The 14,004-nt window shown below is 31.9% G+C and overlaps 1 protein-coding gene across 4 annotated transcripts; it reads left to right on the forward strand.

The window, feature by feature from the left end:
• Nucleotides 3,593-8,382, forward strand: LOC107622785 (protein IQ-DOMAIN 14). Of its 4 annotated transcripts, XM_016324821.2 has the most exons (8): nt 3,595-3,998; nt 4,823-4,869; nt 5,011-5,111; nt 5,653-6,069; nt 6,317-6,544; nt 6,810-6,932; nt 7,454-7,991; nt 8,088-8,382. In XM_016324821.2, exons 3-8 carry the CDS (start codon nt 5,034-5,036, stop codon nt 8,159-8,161), a joined length of 1,458 nt encoding a protein of 485 aa, XP_016180307.1. In that variant the 5' UTR covers nt 3,595-3,998; nt 4,823-4,869; nt 5,011-5,033; the 3' UTR covers nt 8,162-8,382. The 4 variants fall into 4 exon arrangements, with proteins under 4 accessions (XP_016180304.1, XP_016180307.1, XP_016180305.1 ...); XM_016324818.2 differs by having other exon boundaries at nt 3,593-3,998; nt 7,454-8,382; XM_016324819.2 differs by lacking the exon at nt 3,595-3,998 and adding an exon at nt 4,209-4,316 and having other exon boundaries at nt 7,454-8,382.

The raw sequence follows: 14,004 nt of genomic DNA on the forward strand, positions 1-14,004 counted from the left end.
GATTTTTATGACTAATTTTAGTATGATGTAATTTTATTGAAAAATATAACTAGCGATTTTAGATTGATGTGAAATTTTTTATTAGAATTGATTTATAACGTATAAACTTCTAATAAAATGGTTGGTCTTTTAAAAAAAATTTGTTGACGGTGTAATATTTATTTAAATTGATAACAGTATTATTTAGTTCTATATATTTATATATTTCCATATTTTAGAAATGATCTTTAAAAAAGGAAAATAAAAGCTCATCTCACGTAAAGTGGGGTGTACGGAAGGGAAAATGAAAAATGAAAAATCTTTTACCTTTTTCAACAACAAAAGTAACCTTATAATTTGACTCAATCAAACTACATTCTAATAGAGTAATAGGTGGATTAAAAACATAGAAGAACACTGTTTTTGTTTTTTTGCATTTGCATGTTTCTTCTCTTTGTGTGAGACAAAAAGGAAGTCTTTTGTATGTTTTGTTATTTAGCATAGATGCCTTTTAAGCTACATCTCTTAATTTTAAAATACATATTTTATTTTTACTCTTTACTATTTTAAGTGTTTCATCAATAAAATAATCAAAAACTTTTTTCTCCCTTCAATTTTTCATGACACACACATAACTTTATGTGATTGTTGTTCTATTAGTTTGCCCTTCAACAAGTCTAGCTTGAAAATAAAGCAATTATATATGTTAGTTGTTTAAAAACAAATAATCTTATTATTATAGTTTCTACTTTCTAACATGTCTTTTGTTGTAAAGATTTGCTATTATGAAGAATCCAAGAACAATGAGAATTGATCATGAAGCTAAAGATTACAGTTTAATGAGGTTTTTTCCTTTAATAATTTAAATTAATTAAAGAAAAAATTTAGATAATTAACAATTTTTATTTTATTTTTGTTTTATATTTAAATCAACATTAACCAATTCTCTATTTTCTATTAAAATTTAAAAGTATTAGTCCTTGTAAATAGTTTTACTACAGATATAATATATAATAAGATTTAATAGTGTGATTTAATTATTTATGTAGCTGATCTTATTTAGTAGGATAAAGTTTTGCTGTTGCTATTGTTATCTCTAATATTTTTCTTAATTAAATATTATATGAACCATTTCACGGTGCCATATATAAGAATAAGAAAATGGTGGACCTATTTTCATGGTTTGCTTTTCCACACGGTGCTTTTGGATTCTTACCAACCCTGCCTCAGCTCAAACCAAAAGAGGGTCTTTGCCGTGTCTGATTTTATTTTTTTGACTTAGGACTAATCCAAGACTTTCTCAAAAGGTAAAAACATGGTGATTGAATCTTTGTTAATTTGGAATAATTAACATTAAGAGAAATGTTTGGGTATTACAGTCTTACTAAAATATTAATCTTCACATATGCTGTGTGCTCAATTTTTTTCCAAGTATAAAAAAAGAGGAGATTTATTGTATGGTAGAAATAAATTTTTTTTTTGTTGATAATATTCTGAAAAGTAATTCTTTTATTAATTATGATTAGGGTAAAGGTAGATAATTGATTTAGTCTCTAAAAAGATTATAGCGTTAACAATTTAGTACCTAAAAGAAATGAATATGAAACATTTTTTTATGATTAAGGTCTGGTTAGGTAAATTTTTGACTTTTCATAAATAGTTTATTAAAGTTAGTATTTTAAAGATATTTTTTAAAGATTATGGCACCTATAGTTGGTAAATAAAAATAAAAATAAAAATAATTTCAATAAATACAAAAGACAAAATTCATTATCCACTTACAGCCCATAACGAAGTTTTTCTTTGCAAGTAATCACCATTAGTATTTTTATTTTATTTTTATTCCTTATTCATGAATCATGACACTATCAATTTTAAGGGAATGTTACAAATCAAAATCAAGTAACAATACGTGACAAGATAGAAACTTTCAGTACTTTTGATGGGATGCAAAGTTCAAAAATCCCCTTTTTTCTCAATTTATATTTTCATATAAAAATACAAAAAGTGTTTCCAGAAGCAGAAGTACCCCAACAGAGGGGCATAGAAGTAGGTGCAAAAACCTGAAAAAGTAGATAAATAGTGGCTAAAAAGAGAATTTAGAAATTTAGATTCTCTAAAATAAAAAAATTAATAAAATGATAAAATAAAAAATAAATTATTATTAAATTTATAATTTTAATAAAATATATATTTTATTATCTTAATTCCAAAATATTAAAAAAAAATAATTTGTTTAGTTTAGAAAATTTTATTCCCAAAAGAAATGGCACCATGAAGCGCGTGTTCACACCGCCTTTGATGGAGCGTAGGGGTGTAACCGGGATTCCGCTCTCACCAAGCTACATGCCACTCTCATAAATATAAATATCTATTTTTCTTTTCTTCTTTTTTTTTTTGATAATTATTTTTCTTTTCTTCTTATTATTTTTATTTACCCCTCAATCTTTTTTCTTCCTCTGTTTTTTTGGGGTCAGAAGAACTCAGATCTCAAAGTTATCATACATAAGCTGAGTTTAGTTAACTAGTTCCACAAAAAAAGAATTCAAATATATCAAAACAAAAATATGATGAAAATATTATCTTCTGATTTGTGTGTTTAAGTTTTTAAACATTTCAATAAATAAAAAATTAGACAATTTATTTAAGAACAAAGATACTTTGTATACTTAAGTAAACTATACATATATGTTTCTTTCTTCTAACATGTTTGTATTTCTCTCATTCTCTGTAATTGTATTTAAAAACATATATAAATATAAGAAAAGTTTAGGGGGCAACAACTTTGTTAAATTCTGGTTATGTAACCAACAAAAAAAAAGTAAGTCATTGGATAAAAATTCACACCAATCTCACACCATTAAAACCATTATTGATGGCTATTTGATGGCTACAAATCATAAAAATTGTTGACCCCTAGCATTCCTCATAAATATATAAACAGTAAGAAGCCAGGCAAAAATTGTAGTTTCACATTTTTGTCTCAATTATCTAACACTTTTTTAATATTGCTAACTTAATATAAAAAATTAGTTATCAAATCAGTTATTTATATAGAATATATATTATAATATAAAATATATATTAAAAATGAATTAAATAAAATATATATTTTTTAGTGATTAATTTTTTGTATGTAAGTAACATTTTTAGGGTTAATATTTATGTGTTTTCTATTTTGAATCGGTCATAAAAAAAACAAAAAAATCTAAAAGGTATATCATAACTTAGATATACTAATTAGTATTGAAACCACCTAAATTTTCTAAAAATAAATGTTACAAGAGTAACAATGTAGGAAAATAATGTTGATACGGTAGTAACAATAATGAGAGTTGTAATGAATAGAATTATTAATATAAGGAAGAAGTAAAATAAGGAAGAAGACACCAAACTCAACCGTTTTTAATAATAAGTGGGTATGTAATGCAATGTAATAATGCAAGTAATTCCCTTTGTTGGTGTACACGTAGCCTTCCCATTGAAGTAAAGTTAGTTGAACTTGTCCACATTGAGTGACAAAGTGGCCAACTTATTACAGCCACCTTTTTTTTTCCTCCTCTTCTTTTTCTCTCATCATCATCATCATTATGAAAACTATAGGAAAGTAAAAAATATATAAATCAAACAGAGAAAAAAAAAGTTTATTATATATGATATATCCCACACACAAAAGGTGAATGAAAGGTGGCTATAGCTACTAGAACGGAGGAAAAAAAGAAAAGAAAAGAAAAATTTTAAGCTTGCTTCATTACAAGCACAAAGGGAATTAGATTCCAAGCCAACCCAAGAGAGAAAGATTTAATCTTTTGAAGAAATCCAGCTAGAAGAGAAGAATTAAGAATCATCATGTGGTGCTGGAAAGAAGCAGCAGGCTAAAGTAAAAAGAGAGAGAGAGAGAGAGAGTTTTATTTTCTCTACTTTGCAAGCTTCATTCTATCTCATTCTGTACACACAGACACAGCACACTTTTTTTTTTGTTTTTTGGCAACAGTTTGAGGGTACTGCCAACTAATAAGGTACTTAATGAATTATGATCTGTGTGTTTGATGTGTTGGAAGTTGGAATCTTTTTGAGATTTCACCTTTTGGGTTGTGGTTAATTTTGTAAATTGCTAAGGTTATGGGCGTTAATTATGAACATGGGACATGTCTGAATTATTGTTCTTTCTTCTTAGTTCTTACTACTCCCTTTTCTTTGCTTCCCAATTCTTCTCTCCTCAAAATCATAAACTCAACCCTTCACCTCGGGATCCTTTAACTCCATTTCTCAACTCTGGAGCTTGTCAGAATCAGAAGAAGAAGAAGAAAATTATTATTATTATTATTTTGTTGAGAGTATTACTATTCTCTCTCTCTCTCTCTCTCTCTCTGTTTATTTTTTTAATTTTTTTTAACAGTCACAAAACTTAAAAATTGATATTTCTCTCCGACATGTTCCTGAATTGGTCTCTAGTGTCTAATTTTAGTTGACAGGATCATGTAAGATTTTCTTTCTTCTCATTTTAACTTTGTTTGTAGAACGAAAATTCATCTCGTTTTCTTTTTACCCTCATTTTTCTTAATTTTCTGGCGTTTTATATTGATAATTTTAACTTGTCCATAAGGTTTCTTTGAAAATTTTCAGTTTATACTTTGTGCTCACCTTAAAAATTATACTTCATACTCTTTCTGTGTCTCTTTGATTGATCATGTTATGTAACCCTTAATTTGATGTTCTTGCCATTACTAGTAACAAAATTAATGGATTAAATTTGAGTGGAGCATTCTTAATAAATTTCATTTCTTTTTTTATTTAAATATTTTTTTAATTATTTATATGAATTATTTTTTGGCCTCAACAGCTTCAAAATTAAGTAGACATGCTGCCTCTTTTCTGGTCATCATTCTGGTGAGTGTTTATTAGATATTTATTTATTATTTTTTTTTTCTAAAAGAATCCAAGATTGTATAAACATGAATGTGATCTTGATCTTACAACACTGGATTCATGTTATATTTGGAGTTTGCTAAAATCATAAACTCTTTACAGGAAAAGATACTAATGCTACTGATATGGGAAAGAAGGGTAGTTGGTTTTCTGCAATAAAGAGGGTTTTCACACACCACTCCAAGGAGAAGCAAGTACCTAATGTAATTGATTTTATTTATATTTATTTATTTATGATGTGGAAAATCTTGATCCTATTTGGCATGTTCTTGATTTTTCTTTTTGTTGTTGTTAGGTTTGGTTTTCTTGTTACTGATAGAGACTTGTAGTAGTATTAAAATACTTAATCATTTCTAATATTACGAAATTTTGGGATTCTGGTCTATAAGAATGTAGATGAATATAATTATGTTGTATAAAGTCATAAACTAAAAGGATCTGATAGATGCCAATTAAGTTGTTTCATAATCAGTAATAGAAAATTTGAAATGTAGAAGATAGAATACTAATGTTTTTGTGCTCATTTTCTATATGGAAAGGAAGCAAAATCTGCAAACTAATGTTTATTTTGTTTGAAACCAATCATCATAGAACTCTGTCTTCACTCTTCAAAATTTGCAACAAGCTCTTTTTACAACATGCAAGATTATTAACATCTTCGCGAGTTGTGTCATACGATTGAAGTTTATCTAAGCTCCGAGATTTGGTGAACTTTCGAGTTTGATAACCTTGCCAATATAACAGGATTCGGAGAACAAAAGCTCGAAAGATAAGAAGAAGAAAGGCCTAGGAAAACTAAGGCATGGAGAGACCAATTCATTCATCCCCCTCTTCAGAGAGCCAAGCAGCATTGAGAAAATCTTTGGCGACTTTGAAAGAGAGCAACAATTACTATCTGTAAGGCCTCCAACGCCTCTCGAGCAACCAAAACCAGCCCCTGTTGTCCCTCCTAGAGCTGCTTCTCCAAGGGCTCCTTCTCCGAGGGCTCCATCTCCAAGAGCTGCGTCTCCGAAGGCTCCTTCTCCGCGTGCTACCTCTCCCAAAGCTACTTCTTCCAGGGTTGTTCATCACCACAAGGAGGTTGGCTATAGACCGGAACCAACTTTAAGGAACCAACATGCCGCGGCATCTAAGATCCAGGCTGTTTATAGAGGCTATATGGTAAACTTCCAAATTTTCTACTGAATAATTTTGATTGGAAAGTAGAATCTTGCAAGTTTCCAATACAATTTTTCTTTGGGAAAAAAAAAAAAAACTTTTCAATTCATAAACCTGTTTCTTAAGGACACTTGTTAGTAAAGCTCTTAGAACACATGCAAGTACTTCAGAAGGAGTAACGGGAATCCTAACATATATATTTGAAATTTTTACTCGTTAACTCATTTTCTGTCGAAATCTTGCAATACAGGCCAGGAGGAGTTTTAGAGCTCTGAAGGGATTGGTGAGGCTTCAAGGCGTGGTAAGAGGACAGAATGTGAAGAGACAGACGGTTAATGCCATGAAACATATGCAGCTGTTGGTGCGAGTTCAGTCTCAAATTCAGTCTCGAAGGATTCAGATGCTGGAAAATCAGGCGCGATATCAAGCCGAGTTAAGGAATGACAAGGATGTTGCTAGCACCTTGGGCAAATTGACTGTAAGCATTCTCTAGCTTACACTTTAGCTACCTCGAAATTTTACAGTTGCGAACATAGCTTAGGCGACAAGAAATCACCTATTGCTAATTTGATTCGGAGTATAACAACTTTGTGTATGCAACTATAGAATGATTGTGCTCTTCACTATGAAGCCTATCATTAGAATTTGTAAACATGGTACCTTGCTTTTTGCTTATAAGATCTGCAAAGCATGGATATAAATCGAACTAATCCATTTTGATAATCTGGAACTTTGGTGTGTAGTCTGAGAATGAAGAATGGGATGATAGCTTACTGACAAAAGAGGAAATAGAGGCAAGATTACAGAGGAAGGTGGAAGCAATCATCAAAAGAGAAAGAGCAATGGCATTTGCATACTCTCATCAGGTACATTTATTATTATTACTAGAGTAAAGTATTATTTTAGTCCCTAATGTGTTTTGTTATGTCCTAATTTCGCCCTTAACATTTAAAACGTTTTATTTTTGTCCCTAACATTTTATTTCGTTTTATTTTTGTCCTCTTATCAAAATTAAACCTTTTTTTTTCAAAAATACCCTTTTTCTATTATTGTTTTCTTATTTCTCATTTTTTTGTTATTTTCATTTTCAAATCACTACAACCACCACTAATTACAATTACAATTTTTTCTGTTACTTTGAAGAAAATCATAAGGATGAAAATGGTATTTTTGGAAGAAAAAAGTTTAATTTTGGTCAGAAGACTAAAATAAAACGAAATAAGACATCTGGAAATAAAAATAAAACATTTCAAATGTAAGAAACGAAACTAATACTTAGCCCAAATATTAGCGACTAAAATAGTACTTTAGCTTATTATTATTATTGTCTTGTCCGTTGGAGTAACCTATATCCGGCTATTATAACTTGGATGAATCTGCGACTTAGTTATGGAAATCCACTCCGAAATCATCTTCGACGCCGGTGACAGACTTGCGATCCGGCCCATGGTGGTGGAACTGGTTGGAGAGACAAATGCCAGCCTCATCAAATCCACAAGAGAAACAATCCCTCAAGAACTTCCAAATCACACCTCCAAGACCATACTCAGAACAAAAGACTAGTCCTAAACCCGCCTCGACCAGCACCCCTCGGCAGCATCATTTCGCCTTCGACAACATGGACATACCAACGCCAAAATCCACCAAATCAACCATACTCCCATCCTCAAAACCTTCTAGAACTCCACCATACAGAACTCCACAACCACCAATCATGTCAAAGTATTCAAGAGCCTTCGACGTGGCGCTGAAGGACGACGATAGCCTAACAAGTTGTCCACCATTTTCTGTGCCGAATTACATGGCTCCAACTGTTTCTGCCAAGGCCAAAGTTCGCGCCAATAGCAATCCAAGAGAAAGGTTTGGTGGTGTTGGAACTCCAACAAGTGATTCAAAGAGAAGACTCTCATTCCCTTTCACACAAGGTATTGGTTCTTTCAAATGGAATAATAGTAATAATGGTAAAACCAATAAGGATCTTCATGGCTCTAATCACAGGATGCAACTTGATTCTTCTATAGGGAACATGAGTGTGGATTCAACTGTTTCTTTGCCTGCTACCATGGGGAGAAAGCCTTTTACAAGATTTGTGTGATTTATAATTTGTTTTTTATTCTTTTTTCTTAACCATTTTTCTTTTTCTTTTTCTTTTTCCTTTTCTTTTTGTCTATGTTGATGTTGTTATTGTTATCAGCTATATATTATTATGATTTGGATGTATTGGTGATACTGATAGCTTGACAAGAAGTTATATACTCTCTCGGTTGTAAAACTAATAAAAACACAATAGAGAATGATTGACGGTTTGATTAATTGGAAGTTTGGAACTTTATTCTTTCTTTCTCTTGGGGTCTAATTGTTTAGGCTGTGTTTGGTTCTAAAGATGAGATGGAGAGAAGTATATTATACAAGTACACCAAAATTAACCACTAACATAGAATACAATTGAAATATAAAATATATACTAAAAATAAATTAAATTATACATGTATTATATACAAATATATAGTGGTTGATTTTGGTGTGCAAATAGTTTGTTTTCAAATGTAATCTTAGAATAATTGATAATTTAATTATTGAAGGTACTAAATAAGCGTGTGGTCAGGGGAGAAGTTAAGGTAGGTAGTGATTAAGGGGCTATAGTTAGGATTTTTGGGCTCTCTTCTTATGCGGAGAAAAAATCTAAATGTTAGTATCCAAGTCCATGAATAGTTGAAGAGGCTGAGGTGAGTTAGGGTTAAGTGAGAGGGGTTTGATTTTGCAAGAACACCAAACACTAGAGAGACGAGAAGAGAGAAAGTCATTTTCGCACATATACAAAGCTGTCTTTGTAAATTTCGTTACAGATTCGTTAACCGTTGGATCAGGCTCAAATTTGGACAGTGTGTTCCACACATCTGGTTCTTTGTTTTCACCGTTCGGATCTTTGATTCAATGTCTGTAGCTGGAGATATTGGCCACGCACAACAGTTCTGTTTTTGTGGTATTTTCATCTTCTTCTTGTTTTGTAAGCTTTGAAACTTAGGTTGTTTGGCCTGTTGTATGCACATTTTGTGCAGTATTTTGTGACTCTCTTGTACCATATTTTTCATCATAGTGAAGCTATTTCCTGGTCTTGGTGATTCGTGATTTTTCCTTCTCTCATTGAGGAGGTTTTCTATGTTAAAAATCTTGGTGTGTTAGTTTGTCTCTAATTTCTGATTTATGTGATTTTTTCGCAGCTACTGGGTATTATTGTGTTGTTGTTAATACTTGTTGTGAGTGGATATTGTTGCTCCTCTAATTCTTGCAAGTAGAAAATTGTGTGTTTTATTCCTATTAATTGGCATAAGAGCTCAGTTTTGGGTATTTGGTTATAACTTGGTTGAAAGATTGAGGCAAATAACTCTATGGTGCGTGGGTTATTTCCGGTTGGAAAATTTTCGCACAAAGATTGTGATTACGTCGGTAGCACAGTCCCCACCGACAAACAACGCCGCACCAAAGTTTGGAATAAAAAAGATATCACAATTCAAAACCAATATAAACCGGGAGCTTTACTTCCCGGGTCGTCTCCTAAGGACCTAGTGATCAATGAGTGTGCAATTTTGGTTGTTAAGGACAACAAGATTTTTCAATGAAGATATGAACAATTAAAGAAATAAAAGAACATTCAAAATTGCAAGTAATGAACTAATAAAGGAATTAAAGAACTAGCTATGTAATATAGATAAGTAAGCTATAAAAGTGATTGATGTATGAATGTATATGTATAATTCAAAACATAAATTTGGCTTGGGATGAGCTAGGGACTTTTCCTTGTTGAAACCACAACTATGACAATTATAATGGATTAATCTCACTTAGTTAACCCTCACATCGGAGAGTAAGTCAAGGAGCATAATTGTCCTTAATCCACAAATCCTAACTCACTTGCTAATTGCCTTAGCAACAAGTTAGTTTTAGTGGAAACAAGAACAATTAACAATCCAAGAATTATCACTAAATGTTGGACATTCCAACTCTAGGAACCCAATTACTCATTTTCCCCAAGTCAAGAGGTGGAAATTTAGCCCATAACTAAACTTGACATTTTCACAAACACTTGGTCGGCAAAAATACAAAACACGAGAAAATTAAGAAAATGCTTGAAATTATGAGCAACAAATGATCAAAATCAACAATACCAACTCAATCAAGCATATAACAATCATCAATCATCAAAATCATCAACAAGAAATCAAAATTGAAAAAAATATATATATATATAAAACTATGCCTTTAATTACAAGAAAGAGTAGCAAATTGTAACTAAAAGGAGTAACAATTAAGAGATACTTACAATGGAAGCTAGCAAAATCCAAGAGCAAAAATGGAAATGGCACTTGAAATGTAAAATCTTAGTATAAACCCTAAAGGAGATAAAAGAAAACTTAGAGAAAAACTACATAAAACCTCCTACTACTACTCCTAAAACTATTCTAATGATATGTTATGGTATTGTGTTGTTTTCCCCCTTCATTATGAGCTATTGGCTTCAGAATTGGGCCTCCAATCCATCAAAAACGCAAGTCACGTGCATTTTTAATGAAGGCATGTGCGGGTACTTGTGCGTACGCACAGATGTGTGCGCATGCACACTCGGCCAAAATCTCTAGTTGTGCGCACGCACACTTCGCGATGCTCAGGATGGTCGTGCAACGCGTAAGATGCTGCTCGCGCACACATTTCGCTCTGCTTTGGTTCCTGTGTGTACGCACGCAGGTCTGTGCGTACGCACACATTGCTTTACTCTCCTCCTTTGATTCTTCATGCTTCCTCCTCTTTGCATGCTTCTCTTCCATTCTCACCAAACCATTCCTACCTTATACATCTGAAATCACTCACAAACAACATCAAGGTATCGAATGGAAGGTAAATGGAATAAAAATAGGCTAAATTAGGCACAAAAGAGCATGTTTTCATAATCAAGCACAATTTAGGAGGAAAGTTCAAAAGCATGCTGATGAGCGGATAATTTATACGCTTTTTGGCATTGTTTTTAGTATGTTTTTAGTAGGATCTAGTTACTTTTAGGGATGTTTTCATTAGTTTTTATGTTAAATTCATATTTCTGGAATTTACTATGAGTTTGTGTGTTTTTCTGTGATTTCAGGTATTTTCTGACTGAAATTGAGGGACTTGAGTAGAAATCAGATTCAGAGGTTGAAGAAGGACTGCTGATGTTGTTGGATTCTGACCTCCCTGCACTCAAAATGGATTTTCTGGAGATACAGAACTCAAAATGGCACGCTTCCAATTGCGTTGGAAAGTAGATATCCAGGGATTTCCAGCAATATATAATAGTCTATACTTTGACCAAGAATAGACGACGTAAACTGGCGTTCAACGCCAGCTTTCTGCCCAAATCTGGCGTCCAGCGCCAGAAAAGGAGCCAAAACCAGAGTTGAACGCCCAAACTGGCACAAAAGCTGGCGTTCAACTCCAGAAAGGACCTCTACATGTGCAACACTCAAGCTCAGCCCAAGCACACACCAAGTGGGCCCTGGAAGTGGATTTATGCATCAATTACTTACTCCTGTAAACCCTAGTAGCTAGTTTATTATAAATAGGACCTTTTACTATTGTATTAGGTATCTTTGATCAGTTGTATGCTATCTTAGATCACGTTTGAGGGCTGGCCTCTAGGCCATGCCTGGACTTTCACTTATGTATTTTTAACGGTAGAGTTTCTACACTCCATAGATTAAGGTGTGGAGCTCTGCTGTTCCTCAAAGATTAATGCAAAGTACTATTGTTTTCTATTCAATTCATCTTGTTTCGCTTCTAAGATATTCATTCGCACTTCAACCTAAATATGATGAACGTGACAATCATCATCATTCCCTATGAACACGTGCCTGACAACCACTTCCGTTCTACCTTCGACTGAATGAGTATCTATTCGCTTATTTGAAATTTTCACCAATGATTTACATAAGTGTTGCTATCCTTTATTTTAAGTTTATTTAATTGTTATTCGAAAACCCCATTAATATTTTATATCCGCCTGACTGAGATTTACAAGGTGACCATAGCTTGCTTCATACCAACAATCTCCGTGGGATTCGACCCTTACTCACGTAAGGTATTACTTGGACGATCCAGTGCACTTGCTGGTTAGTTATGCGAAGTTGTGAAGATATGTTTAGACCATGGTCCTGTGCATCCGTTTTTGGTGCCATTGCCAGGGAATCAATTTCGAACAACAATTCACAACCTGAGTAGCAATTTCGCATACCAAGTTTTTGGCGCCGTTGCCGGGGATTGTTTGAGTTTGGACAACTAACGGTTCATCCTGTTGCTCAGATTAGGTAATTTTCTTTTTGTTTTCTCTTCAAAAATTTTTCAAAAAATATTTCAAAAAAATTTTTTTCTTTTGTTTTCGAAAAAAAAAAAAAATGTTTTGAAAAATATAATTTTTTTCTTCAGAATTTTTAAGAATGAATTCTAGTGTTTCATGAAGCATGTGAAGCCTGGCTGGCTGTAAAGCCATGTCTAAATTCATTTGGACTGAGGCTTCCAACCATCAGCTGTTATACGACTGTAGGGTATGTCAGGCATGTCATGTCTGAATTACATGCTGAAGCTTGGCTGGCCATTGGCCATGTCTAGTGTTTTGGACCGGAGCTTTCATTGAAAGCTTGGCTGGCTAGTGAGCCATGTCTAATTCCTGGACTGAAGCTTTAGACTAACATGACAAGATTCCTGGAATTCATATTAAAAATTTTGGAATCCTTATTTTCTCTTTTCTAAATAATTTTCAAAAAATATAAAATAAAAATCCAAAAAAATTAAAAAATCATAAAAATCAAAAATATTTTTCTGTTTCTTGTTTGAGTCTTGAGTCATGTTATAAGTTTGGTGTCAATTGCATGTGCATCTTGCATTTTTCGAAAATTTCATGCATTCATAGTGTTCTTCATGATCTTCAAGTTGTTCTTGGTAAGTCTTCTTGTTTGATCTTGATGATTTTTTGTTTTGTGTTGTTTGGTGTTTTTCATATGCATTCTTGAATTCTTAGTGTCTAAGCATTAAAGAATTCTAAGTTTGGTGTCTTGCATGTTTTCTTTGCATTAAAAATTTTTCAAAATTATGTTCTTGATGTTCATCATGATCTTCATAGTGTTCTTGGTGTTCATATTGACATTCATAGCATTCTTGCATGCATTCATTGTTTTGATCTAAAAATTTCATGCATTGCATCATTTTTCTTGTTTTTCTCTTGCATCATAAAAATTCAAAAATAAAAAAAATATCTTTCCCTTTTTCTCTCATCAAATTCGAAAATTTGAGTTGACTTTTTCAAAAAATTTTTAAAATCAAGTTGTTTCTTATGAGTCAAATCAAATTTTCAATTTGAAAATCTTATCTTTTTCAAAATCTTTTTCAAAAATCAAATCTTTTTCAAATTTCTCAGTTATTTTCGAAAATTCCAAAAAATATTTTTCAAAAATCTTTTTCTTAATTTTATATCAAATTTTCGAAAATAACAATAACAATTAATGTTTTGATTCAAAAATTTCAAGTTGTTACTTACTTGTTAAGAAAGATTCAAACTTTAAGTTCTAGAATCATATCTTGTGATTTCTTGTGAATCAAGTCATTAATTGTGATTTTAAAAATCAAATCTTTTTCAAAACTAATTTCAATCATATCTTTTCAAAATATCTTCTTATCTTATCTTTTTCAAAAATGTGATTTCAAAATATCTTTTCTAACTTCCTAACTTCTTATCTTTTCAAAATTTGTTTCGACTAACTAACTAACTTTTTGTTTGTTTCTTATCTTTTTCAAAACTACCTAACTAACTCTCTCTCTCATTTTCGAAAATCCCTTCCTTCTTTTTCAAAATTTCTTTTTAATTAACTATTATTTTAATTTTTAAATCTTAATTTTCGAAAAACTACTACTTTTTTT

This window comes from Arachis ipaensis, chromosome B10, assembly GCF_000816755.2.
Source record: "Arachis ipaensis cultivar K30076 chromosome B10, Araip1.1, whole genome shotgun sequence".
Classification (NCBI taxonomy): Eukaryota; Viridiplantae; Streptophyta; class Magnoliopsida; order Fabales; family Fabaceae; genus Arachis; species Arachis ipaensis.

What these genes read in the sequence shown, in the direction of transcription:
- LOC107622785 (XM_016324818.2), top strand. Translation starts at nt 5,034, where the DNA reads ATGGGAAAGAAGGGTAGTTGGTTTTCTGCAATAAAGAGGGTTTTCACA. An exon ending in CTGTTTATAGAGGCTATATG is followed by an intron (nt 6,070 to 6,316) that starts GTAAACTTCCAA and finishes CTTGCAATACAG; the next exon opens with GCCAGGAGGAGTTTTAGAGC. An exon ending in CATTTGCATACTCTCATCAG is followed by an intron (nt 6,933 to 7,453) that starts GTACATTTATTA and finishes TCTGCGACTTAG; the next exon opens with TTATGGAAATCCACTCCGAA.